The sequence below is a fragment of the Ovis aries genome, chromosome 13 (genome assembly GCF_016772045.2).
Source record: "Ovis aries strain OAR_USU_Benz2616 breed Rambouillet chromosome 13, ARS-UI_Ramb_v3.0, whole genome shotgun sequence".
Taxonomy (NCBI): Eukaryota; Metazoa; Chordata; class Mammalia; order Artiodactyla; family Bovidae; genus Ovis; species Ovis aries.
This window is the reverse complement of record NC_056066.1, coordinates 29441523-29453943: the sequence shown is the minus strand read 5'-3', so window position 1 is coordinate 29453943 and position 12421 is coordinate 29441523. Positions and strand designations below refer to the sequence as shown.

Sequence of the window (12421 nt, the reverse complement as noted above, 5' to 3'; positions counted from 1 at the left end):
AAAATCTTATATGCGATTTTGTAATCTGCATGTAAGATCATGGTATCTTGATCTTGTAGATCATAAGATCATGTATCTTTCTAAATTATTGTGTAGCTCTCCCTCATTTTAAAAAGCTGTCAATAATCTTTTCTATAATGGTCATAACTTTTTTCACCAGTATCCTCTGCTGCTGCTAAGTTGCTTCAGTCATGTCTGACTCTGTGCGACCCCATAGACGGCAGCCCACCCGGCTCCCCGTCCCTGGTACTCTCCAGGCAAGAACACTGGAGTGGGTTGCCATTTCCTTCTCCAAGGCATGAAAGTGAAAAGTGAAAGTGAAGTCGCTCAGTCGTGTCCGACTCTTCGTGACCCCATGGACTGCAGCCTACCAGGCTCTTCCATCCACGGGATTTTCCAGGCAAGAGGACTGGAGTGGGGTGCCATTGCCTTCTCCCCTATATGCCCATGAAGTTTTGCTACTATCTTTTGTCTCCTTACAAGCAGCTACTAAGAATATTCATGTTTTATTTTGTTTTGTTGCCTTCACATTTGGGGGGCGGGGGATGAAGATGTATCTCATCTCTTCACCATTAGGCATTAGTTCATATGAGAAGAAGACTGAGATTTAATTTCATACTTCTTGAAATAATTATCCATTTCTCTAAATCCATTCATTCTTTAGTTTTGTGATTCAGTTTCCATCTCTTCCAATCTTCTGCTCAGGAGAGGACCTCCATAACTTGTTGGTATTGTTCTTTAGTTGAGACTTAATTGACATGTAACATTTTATTGGATTCAGATGTACAATGTAGTCAATATCTAGATATATTGCAAAATGATCACAATGTCTAGTTAACATCCATCACTTTACATTGTTACAAATTTCTTTTTCCTTGGAATGAGAACTTTTAGATCCACTCTCTTCAGTTCAGTTCAGTTCAGTTCAGTCGCTCAGTCATGTCCGACTCTTTGCGACCCCATGAATTGCAGCACACCACGCCTCCCTGTCCATCACCATCTCCCGGAGTTCACTCAGACTCATGTCCATCGAGTCCGTGATGCCATCCAGCCATCCCATCCTTGGTCATCCCCTTCTCCTACTGCCCCCAATCCCTCCCAGCATCAGAGTCTTTTCCAATGAGTTAACTCTTCGCATGAGGTGGCCAAAGTACTGGACTTTCAGCTTCAGCATCATTCCCTCCAAAGAAATCCCAGGTTTGATCTCCTTCAGAATGGACCGGTTGGATCTCCTTGCAGTCCAAGGGACTCTCAAGAGTCTTCTCCAACACCACAGTTCAAAAGCATCAATTCTTCGGCGCTCAGCCTTCTTCACAGTCCAACTCTCACATCCATACATGACCACAAGAAAAACCATAGCCTTGACTAGACAGACCTTAGTCGGCAAAGTAATGTCTCTGCTTTTGAATATGCTGTCTAGGTTGGTCATAACTTTCCTCCCACGGAGTAAGCGTCTTTTAATTTCATGGCTGCAGTCACCATCTGCAGTGATTTTAGAGCCCCCCAAAATAAAGTCTGACACTGTTTTCACTGTTTCCCTGTCTATTTCCCATGAAGTGACGGGACCGGATGCCATGATCTTCATTTTCTGAATGTTGAGCTTTAAGCCAACTTTTTCACTCTCCTCTTTCACTTTCATCAAGAGGCTTTTTAGCTCCTCTTCACTTTCTGCCATAAGGGTGGTGTCATCTGCATATCTGAGGTTATTGATATTTCTCCCGGCAATCTTGATTCCAGCTTGTGTTTCTTCCAGTCCAGCGTTTCTCATGATGTACTCTGCATATAAGTTAAATAAGCAGGGTGACAATATACAGCCTTGATATACACCTTTTCCTATTTGGAACCAGTCTGTTGTTCCATGTCCAGTTCTAACTGTTGCTTCCTGACCTGCATACAGATTTCTCAAGAGGCAAGTTAGGTGGTCCGGTATTCCCATCTCTTTCAGAATTTTCCACAGTTAGCAAGTTTCAAATATACAATACAGTATTATTACCTGTAGTCACCATCTATAATCCCTAGAACTTACTTATTTTATAACTGAAATTTGTACCCACCAATTTGCAACCACCAATCTAGTCTCTGTATGCTGCTGCTGCTGCTACTAAGTTGCTTCAGCTGTGTCCGACTATGTGCAACCCCATAGACGGCAGCCCACAGACTCCTCCATCCCTGGGATTCTCCAGGCAAAAATACTGGAGTAGGTTGCCATTTCCTTCTCCAATTCTCTGTATAGATATGTTTGTTTCATAGATTTGCGGGGGTGGGGGGGGTGCGGTTGTTTGTTAGTTTAAGATTTCACATGTATGTAAGATCATAAGGTCTATCTCTGATTTATTTCAGTTAGCATAATGCCCTCAAGGTCCATCCATTTTGCCACAAATGGCAGAGTTTCCTCCTTTTTTATGAGTGAATAATACTGCATTGTATATCATTGTATATGTATACCACACTCTCTTTGTCCATTCATCTGTGGACACAGAGGTTACTTCCAGGTTTGGCTATTGGATGTAATGCTGCAGTGAACATGAATGCAAATAGCTTTTCTAGTTAGCATTTTTGTTTTCTTCAGGTAACTAACCAGAAGTGGAGTTGCTGGATCATATTCCATAATTTCTTAGGTGACAGATTCAATGAATCCTTTTAGTCCTAACCTTTCTTTATTCCTCTGTAGGCTTTACATTCTTAGTTACATACTTTTATTTGTTTTTCTGTTTTGCTACACTTTTTCAGTCAAGAAAGTCCCTGAGACCAACCGAGAATTAAGGGGGGGGCGGTGATTAGAGTCCACCTCTCCTTGGGAGGAACAGCAAAGAAGGAATTGTCACTTATTTTGGCAACTTTCTTTTACTTAGGTTTCTATAGAATCACACTTCTCCTGGGTTGTCTCCTACATCTGATATCCGCCCCCCACCCTGACTTTTCCTTGCCAGTCTCCTTCCTCTCTGGTTTTTTGTTATTGTTTGTTTGGTTGGTTGGTCTGGAGTTTTGGTTTCTTTTTTTATGTTTGCTGAGATGTATTCTTCTATGCTCTTCATCTGACATTTTCCTCATGGGGCAACTCAGATCAGTTGGCAGGCAATGACTGTGCAGCTTGACAGGTGCTGATGGAGAACAGAGCCATCACCTGGAACATCAAACAGCCTCAGGGAATCAGCCTGCTGCAGGGCAGGAGTGGGACATGGTTCTACTTGCTGGGGAGCAGGATGCTCTGGGCCCTTGGTGAAAAAGGACACTGGAGCACAGGTGGAGGTCAGCACACACATGGCTGAGCAGTCTTACTAAGAAGCCTGGACTCTATCTTTCTGTTTATCCAGATTTTTCTAGGTTCTTAGGCTGTACTGAGCACTATCATTTCAGCTGCAGTGTAGCTTGTTTTCTCCCCACAGAGATGAGCATACTAGGATTGCTTCTGTGACTACAAAAAGAGACCAGGCAGAAAAAGATATGCTTGTGGGGAGGGGTAGCAAGAAGCCAAAAATTCAGGCTTTATACTCAGTCAGTCTAAAATAAAATATTTTAATGGGATAGTATTTGTGATTTATTGGGATTCTCAAAATGTTCATTTGGCGAGCAGATATGACTGGCATGGAGCCTGAGATAACATCGTAAGTTCTGGACCACTTGCCAAACAAACTCAGGGCTGAAAACAAGCTCCATTACAACACAGTGTACACATGGGGTGTTAGAGAAGAGTCATTTTCATTAGAATATGGTTCATCAGAGGGGGAAGAAGGGTAGGAAGAACTGGAAGATTGGGATTGACATATAGACACTATTGATCATGCACATGCTCAGTTGCTAAGTCCAGTCCACCTCTTTGTGACCCAATGGACTGTATCTCAGACAGGCTCCTCTGTCTATGGAATTTCCCAGACAAGAATACTGGAGTGGTTTTCCATTTCCTTCTCCAGGGAATCTTCCCAACCCAGGGATCGAACCTGCATCTCCTGCTTGGTGGGTGGATTCTTTACCACTGAGCCACCTGGGAAGCCCATACGCTATTGATAATATGTGAGAAGGGAATGGCAACCCACTCCAGCATTCTTGCCTGGAGAGTCCCATGGACAGAAGAGCCTGCTGGGCTTCAGCCGTGGGGTTGCACAGAGTTGGACATGACTGAGCAACTAACACATAAAATAGATAACTAATGTGAACCTACTGTATAGCATAGGGAACTCTACTCAATGGTCAGTGGTGACCTAAATGGGAATGAAATCTTAAAAAGGGCTGTGTGTGTATATGTATATATATGTACACATACATACGTACATATAGTTCATTCACTTTGCTGTGCAGTAGAAATTAATACAACATTGTAAAGCAACTATACTCCAAGAAAAATTAATTTCAAAAAACAGAATATGGTTTTCTCCTGAGGGAGCACTTCTTACAGTTACAGGGTGTGGGGCTCAGACATGCCCAAGTTGGTCCTTGACCACATCCAGCTGTTTTCCCACCATCAGCACCTCTCTTTTCTGCCACCTCAGAATCCATCTCACCATACAGAATGATCCTCAGTTCCCTGACAGACAGCAAGAGGAAAGTAGTGAGAAACTGCTGGCTCACACTTAGAAAGTCACTTCCACATTCTCTCTGTCCTTACAGGGAAATAACTCCCACTTAAAATTTTATCCTTGCAAGACAAACGTTCCAGCAGTGCATTCCCTGGGATTTAGGAATTCCTATTACTGGACAATGTTGAGGCTCGTTTCTCGCCAGTGTAGTTCATCTTTTGTTTGTTTTGTTTTGGCTGCCACGTGGCACATGGGATCTTAGTTCCCTGACCAGGGATCGAACCTTCACTCCCTGCAGTGGAAGCACAGAGTCTTAACCACTGGACCGCCAGGGAAAGAAAGAGAAGTTGCTAAGTCGTGTCCGACTCTTTGCGGCCCCATGGACTATAGCCTGCCAGGCCCCTCCGTCCATGGGATTTTCCAGGCAAGAGTACTGGAGTGAGTTGCTATTTCCTGGACTACCAGGGAAGCCCAGTGTAGTTCATCTTGCTGATGGGGATGCTGCTGATTAATGAGAATGTGTCTGAATTCTTAGGTGAATCATAGTCAATAAAAGAAATCACCTGGTGCTCAAGGCTAATGAAAAAGGTAACAAGTGTTTAACAAGTGTTCTTGTACCTGGTGTAATGTCTCTGGCTCTCTGTGCAGCCGGCTGCCCCCCGGGAGGACACCCCTGAGCTGAGTGCATTTTTGCGAAACTCCACCATCCCTCATCTGGTCAGGAGGAGAGACGTGCCTCAATTGGAGCCTCACAGACAGAGCCCCGCAAAGATCCTGGTGAGTTGTCTCAGAGCGTGGAGATCTGAGAGAGGAGGTTGGACCAGACAGAATTCCCAAAGGCAGGAGGTTTCAATTTTCAACTTTAAGTACCATTTTCCAGTCACCCCCCAAACTCAGATATGACCAATTTTTTTGGCAGTATGTATTTCAGATGCAAAAGAGACTTTTTTTTTTGAAATATAATTTTTTCACTCTTCTGAACCTGCCCTGGAGGCTACATGGGAGAATTAATAATGGAGACATAAAACATGACCTTTCATACCTTTCAAGAAGACAAAGATTCAGTCGTCATCTGGTCCCCAGATACTGAGCTGGTGAGAGTTGGAGTGAGCCTGGAGAAACACTGCCCATGCAGTGGGTCTTGAAGTGTTTCACCCCATCCCTGGATCTCATAGTCCTCTGCTCCACTGGAGGAGTCAAGAATGGTGTTTGCAAATGTTCTGGGCCCAAAGCATTGGGGTCTGCGGTGGATCTATCCTGAGCTGAGTCAGCTCTTTGTAAAACTGTGGATGGCATTCATGACACAGCACTTTCTTTAAAAAAAAAAATTATTTATTTTTGGCTGCCCTGAGTCTTTGCTGCTGCTTGGGCTTTCTCTATTTGCGGCAAATAGGGGCTACTCATGGTTGTGGTACATGAGCTTCTCATAGCTGTGACTTCTCTTGTTGCAGCACATGGGCGTAGGTGCTTTGCAGCATATGGAATCTTCCTGGACCAGGGGTCAAACCAGTGTCCCCTGCACTGGCAGGCAGATTCTTACCACTGTACTACCAGGGAATTCCGTGCTCAGCATTTTCAATTCAGTTGCCCACTCAGCCTACTGTGAATAGTAATGCCATTAGCTGTATGCTTGCGTGCGTGCATGCTTCAGTTGTGTCTGACTCTTTTTGACCCCATGGACTGTAGCCCACTAAGCTGCTCTGTCTGTGGGATTCTCCAGGCAAGAATGCTGAAGTGGGTTGCCGTGCCCTCCTCCAGGGGATCTTCCTGACGCAGGGACTGCACCAGTGTTTCTTACATCTCCTGCATTGGCAGGCGAGTTCTTTACGACTAGTGCCACCTGGGAAGCCCAGCTGTATGCTTTAAAAGGGTTAAAATATTGTTTTGTTTTATTTGATACATGTGTTTTAAAATTTTTATTTTTAATTTAAAAAAAATTTTTGCCTATGCCATACAGCATGTGGGATCTTAGTTCACAAATGAGAGATTGAACCCATGCCCTCTGCAATAGAAGTAGAATCTTAACCACTGGACCACCAGGGACCTAAATGTATGTGTTTTTAAAAATATATGCCAGGCCTGACAGATAATGAGGGTGCTGCCCCAAGAATCTTTGATCACTGCAACAAATGATGATAAAACCTACATAATCTAACACTTCAGAAGTTGAGACACATAGGGATGGGTAGGGCAAAAAGTAACCAAATATATAGAAAAATAACAGTATAAAACAGAATTTTTCAAGTCAGGGTAACAGACTGAACACTTGTATTTGCCTAATTTTCTCCCCTAGGTCCCGCTGAAAAGACAATAAACATTTAATTAGTTAAAATGTATGTCTTGGACATACTTTCATATTCATTTATTTTATCCCAACCACATAAAAGGTTTCAAACATGAAACCCTTTTTGTTTCATGTCCATTGACACAAAAGTGCAAGGAGTGAGTCTGATGTAATCAGTTAAATGAAGAGAGGAACATTTATTATAAAAGAAGTACCTGCAATTACAGGGCAAAAAACTATAGCAGTTGGCAGATACGACTCAAGTTTCTGTAAATCTTTATGGCACTGTGATGTTTTTCAAAATATAACAGTAGGGAATCTATATGCTATTCAGTTTAGGATAAAATAATGGAATTAGTATGGTATGATTATTTTCAAAAAGCTTCCAGGAAGAATGAAAGAACAGGAAACAGTGATTTTAAGTTATGAGGGTTTAACACACAGCATGGTGACTACAATTAACAATACCACACTGCATATTTGAAAGTTGCTAAGAGTGTAGATCTTAAAAGCTCTCATCCCAAGAAAAAAAAAATTGTAACTATGCGTGGTGATGGATGTTAACTAGACTGACTGTGGTGCTCATTTCACAATACATACAAATATCAAATCAAGACATTGTATACCTGAAAGTAATAATGGTATATATCAATTGCGTTAGTTGCTCAGTCATGTCCCATTCTTTGTGACCCCATGCACTGTAGCCCACCAGGTTCCTCTGTCCATGGAATTCTCCAGGCAAGAATACTAGAGTGGGTAGCCATTCCTTTCTCCAAGGTATCTTCCTGACCCAGGGATCAAGCCCAGGTCTCCTACATTGCAGGCAGATTCTTTACTCTCTGAGCCACCAGGGAAGCCCAACTATATATATTAATTATAACTCAATTTAAAATTTAATAAATAATTCCTCTTTAAAGAAAGAAAACAAGGATTGATAGCTGTAGAATTCTCATATTCAGTAGCAGTAAGAAAGCCCTCTGGCAAACCAATGTCCCAAACTATGAGGATCAACAATTTAGAAAATTGAGATTTGAATATATTTTACATTTTCCACTTTAGCATATTTTTCACAAGTACACCAAGGCAACAGAGATAAACTAAAATTCATTTGAAAATCATATGCATTTCTGTTGGGTCAGATTTTGACCAATCTCAGTAAAGAGCCTTTACCCAATCTCAGTAAAGTCAAAATCTGTAGGGTCAGATTTTTCCCTCCTATTTTTTCTCATTAAAGATTTTTATTTCAAGACGGTTTTTAACTTCTGAACATCATAGAAAATTATTACTTACAGATGAGAGCAAGATAATCTTTGATTTCCATATCTGAAACTCGTGTTTTATTCCCTTTCTCTCTTATTGGTTCAACAATTGCAAATCATCCACCTCCCCATGTCCTCAAGTCAAAGCAGTTCTGGATAGGGAGTGATTATGCAAAGTTTATTCTGAAATCAAAAGCTAAATAAGACCTCCTACAGTTTTTGTTTAGTTAAAAACAACTTACTGAATCCCATTTCTGATTAGGAATTTGAAAGTGCAGAATGCCAGCATCCTGTATTGGGATCATAATTTCCAATTTGCATAGGAAAAAATTTGTATCTGTTAACGCAGAGCTATAATATCTCCTCTGCCTAAGAACATCCTAGCCTTTCTCATCTTGGCCCCCGCTGGTTTTGTGTAATAGTTATCATCGCATCTGCCTAAGCTCTATTCTCCCTTTTGTAACTCAGCTTACAGAAACCTTATCTTTCTAACCCTCCTCAAGTGTGATACTCTTGATCACTTCTTGAAATCATCATATCCCTTGCCATCCCCAAAACATCCTCTCCTGGTTCTCTTCCTACTTTTTGGACTGCCCCTTCTTAGCCTTTTGCACAGACTTTTCTTCCCATCCCCAGATGTTCCTTTACCTCAGGATTCCATCCTCAGCCCCTCCTCTTCTCTCCCATTGAGTCTGCTCTTTCAGAGAAATTCTTGCCTGACCCTAAGTCCAGTCATGCCTAAGTGCCTCCTGCCATCTCAGCCTCCAGCCTGCCTATACCCTAGACCAGGGATCCCCAACTCCAGGATCTAATGCCTGATGATCTGAGGTGGAGCTGATGTAATAATAATAGAAATAAAGTGCACAATAAATGCAATGTGCTTGAATCATCTGGAAACCGTCACTACCCACACACCCCCTCATCCATGGAAAAGTTGTCTTCCATGAAACTGGTCCCAGGTACCAAAAAGGTTGGGGACCGCTGCTCTAAACTGTGTCATCTGTCTGGTTGTCTGATCAACACACCAGACCCAACATGCGCACAACTCTCTCAGTAAAGCCAGTTACCTATCCACTCTATCCCCAAGCCCAAAGAGCTCTCCCATTTCTCTCTCTCCCTTGTGCCAATTTTAAGTTGGCTGCCATAGATCTATTCTACTTCCTAAACTTCTCTAAAATTCATCTTCTTCTCTCCATTCCCATTGTATCAGGGTCCCATCATCTCTTATTTGGCCTTTATCAACCTCCCTGCATCCCACCCTCCTCCTTCTATTCTTCCTCACCTACCACCTCTCTTCTGAAATACACACTTGATCAGACCCCTTGCTTAAAATGTTTCAGAGGCTTCCTCAGGACCTTCTGAATCAAATGGAAACTTCTTAGCACAAATAGGATGATTCTTTACCACCTTTCCTTACCTCCTTTCCATCTGCCCACCCCACTCCCAAACACCCTTCTCTCCACTCTTCTGAACATGCACACAACTTATACAGAAGAACCAATTCCCCATTCACTTTAATGTACAGCAGAAACTAACACAACATTGTAAGTCAACTATACTCCAATAAAAATTATTAAAAATAAATACCAGCTTAATGGCTGGAACTTGCAGAAGATTCTGCTTTATAACTAGAAAGTAATTTAGCCAGAAGAATGTTATGGAACAAATACTTGTCAATGGGTTAATATCACTGGGTCTCTGAGATAATACGGACTCATGGACCTTCCTCTGAAGCTGTTTCAGGATTTGCTTAGTTCAGGGTCAGGGGCTGTGACTGTCTATAAGTAGTATCTTCCTGAGTTCTGAGAAAATGAAATGGAGCAGTTCAGTTGCTGTTGTGGAAAGATTGTTTTGAAGTCCTTAAAACAGAGCTTAAATTTCACATTGTATTTTATGATCCATTTTAGCTCTACAGTACCACCAATGTGGATATGTCTTGCCTACCAAACTGTGTTTTTTCTTAATCGTTTCAATGCATTTGTTCTTTATTTAAAGTACATGGATTAAGCAACGACTTCTGAGGAAACAGAATGTAAATAAACTGAGTCTAGTGTTGTTTCTCCACCGAGATTTAAAGATACCGATTCACCACCACTGCTGTTGTTTTTTGCAGAATTGTACAAACATTGAGTGCCTACAAATCTCCTGTGCAGTGGGACGACTAGGAGGAGGAGAAAGCGCCGTCCTGAAAGTCAGGTCACGGCTTTGGGCCAAGACATTTCTCCAGGTAAGAAGGCCCTGAAGCACTGATGTGCCACTCACAGGAAACCTCTTCTCAAAAGCTCAGAGAGAAGTGTTTTTTAAAAGGATTTTTAAATGTTTTAATTTTCAAATTTTTTCCATTAAATTTTTTTTTATTTTTTAATTTTTAGATTAATTTAAAAATTTTTTTAAAAATTTACTTCTTTAATTTTTAAAAAATTTAAAATAAATTTCTGTGGAGGAATTGAGCCAAGGACAGCTGGTCATCTTTCCCACTACATGAAGTTGATACTTTTCCAGATATATTAAGATCTTATTGACATGTGAACTATGTAAGCTTAAGGTATATAATATGATGATTTGATCCTATATATTGTGAAATGTTTATCACAGTAAGGTTAGCTAATACCTCTGTCCCCTCACATAATTACCTTGTGTGTGTGTATGTTGAGAACTTTTATGATCTAATCTCTCAACAGCTTTGGTCTGTTCTACAATGTTGTTGACTAGAATTTCTATGTTGCGCATTAGATCTCCAGGACTAATCCATGCACTAATTGCAAGTTTGTACCTTAAACATCATCTCTCCATTTCCCTGACCCACAGACCCTGATAACCATTGTTCTCTATTTCTATAAGTTTGGCTTTTTTTTAGATTCCACACATAAGTGGGATCATACCCTATTTTTTTTGTCTGACTTATCCCACTTAGCATAACGTTCTCAGGGTCCATCCTTGGTGTTGCAAAAGGCAAGATTTCTTTCTTTTTTATGGCTAAACGATACTCCATTGTGTGTGTGTGCATGTGTGGTATGTTGGGTGAAGACAGTTTATATCCTGAGTCCCTGAGTCCTTCAGATAGTGACTTAGATTTAAACAGATCTATTTAACTCACCACTGTCTAGTAGTTCCCTGGTAGATAGTAGTTAATGAAATGATGGCGAGTACAATTACATAATTCAAGCCATATGCCCAGAAAAATGAAAATATAGTCAACTTAGAAGGGGAAAGTCTTAAGTCCTAAGTCTTTCTTGTCCTAAGCCTTTCTTGTCTGGTGATACCACATCCTGGGCTTCAGCGAGACGAGCTTTTCAGTACAGTGTCAGGGACATAGATTTTCAGACTTCTCACTGCTTTGGCTTGTCTGGACCATAGCATCCCACACTTCTAGAGATGACTGATTGATTATGTGAATTTTAAAGGCTTAAAATCTCTTTTACACTAAGCAGATTAATTTTTTCCCTGTGGAAATTATTTAAATGATACTGTGTTGTGACCTTGTTGTCTGGGGAAGATCTGCGGGGGGAGCGGGGGGTGGGGGGTGCGGGAGGCAGAGCTAAATTAAAACCCCTACCAAATCTATGCAATCTTGCCCCTATTTTAACTACTCAAAAATTCATTTGGCTCATTGTACCATAGAAAAATCCAGTGGTAAATCCTTTTGAATCTCGTTAAAAATACAGAATTTTGTAGGTCCAGATTCTTATGTTTCCTATGATTCAGAATATTTCTATAGTCTTACAAATCTTACATAACTTTTTCTATAATAAACAGGAAGAAAATTAAAGGTATTTTAAAAAACGTTTTTATGAAACCTTTAAAAAAAAAAAAAACACCTAAGGCAGGATTATTCAAACTCAAACTCAGCACTATTAATATTCTGATTCAGATAATTCTTTGTTGTGAGGTGTGGTCCTGGGCAATGCAGGATGTTTATCAGCATCCCAGGCCCCTGCCCTCTACATTCCAGTAAAAACCTTCAGCCCAGTTGTGACAACAAAAAATGTCTCCAGACATTGCCAGTGTCCCCTGGGGGCAGAATCATCTCCAGCTTTGAACAAGTGACCTAAAGAAAAGACCAGTGTACTGTGTCTTTCTGCTGTTGTTGTTAAACCATTATTTATTCATTTACTCAACAAATATTTATGAAGTGCTGACTGCCAAATATGTGCCAAGCACTGCTTCAGGTACCACTGGGATGTGAACAATTTGCTCATTGCCATTCTGCCTTTTTGGCTGTTACTTTTTATCTAAGAGTTGGGAAACATGGGTGTTAATGAATTCCCAAGCCCACACAATGTGAATGATAACCGTCTATCCCTAGGATTACTTTGAGCATCACATCCTACTGAAATGAAGAAGCATAACTCTTTAATAAAGCA

The 12421-nt window shown here is 41.1% G+C and overlaps 1 protein-coding gene across 2 annotated transcripts in view; it reads left to right on the top strand.

Moving 5' to 3' along the window:
• ITGA8 (integrin subunit alpha 8) overlaps nucleotides 1-12421 on the top strand; it is a 194916-nt gene that overhangs the window by 155486 nt on the left and 27009 nt on the right. For both annotated transcript variants that reach the window (XM_027960110.2, XM_060397387.1), the window contains exons 26-27: nucleotides 5163-5291; nucleotides 10171-10284. In XM_027960110.2, the coding sequence (XP_027815911.2) occupies nucleotides 5163-5291; nucleotides 10171-10284 (243 nt within the window). The remainder of the gene's footprint in view (nucleotides 1-5162; nucleotides 5292-10170; nucleotides 10285-12421) is intronic.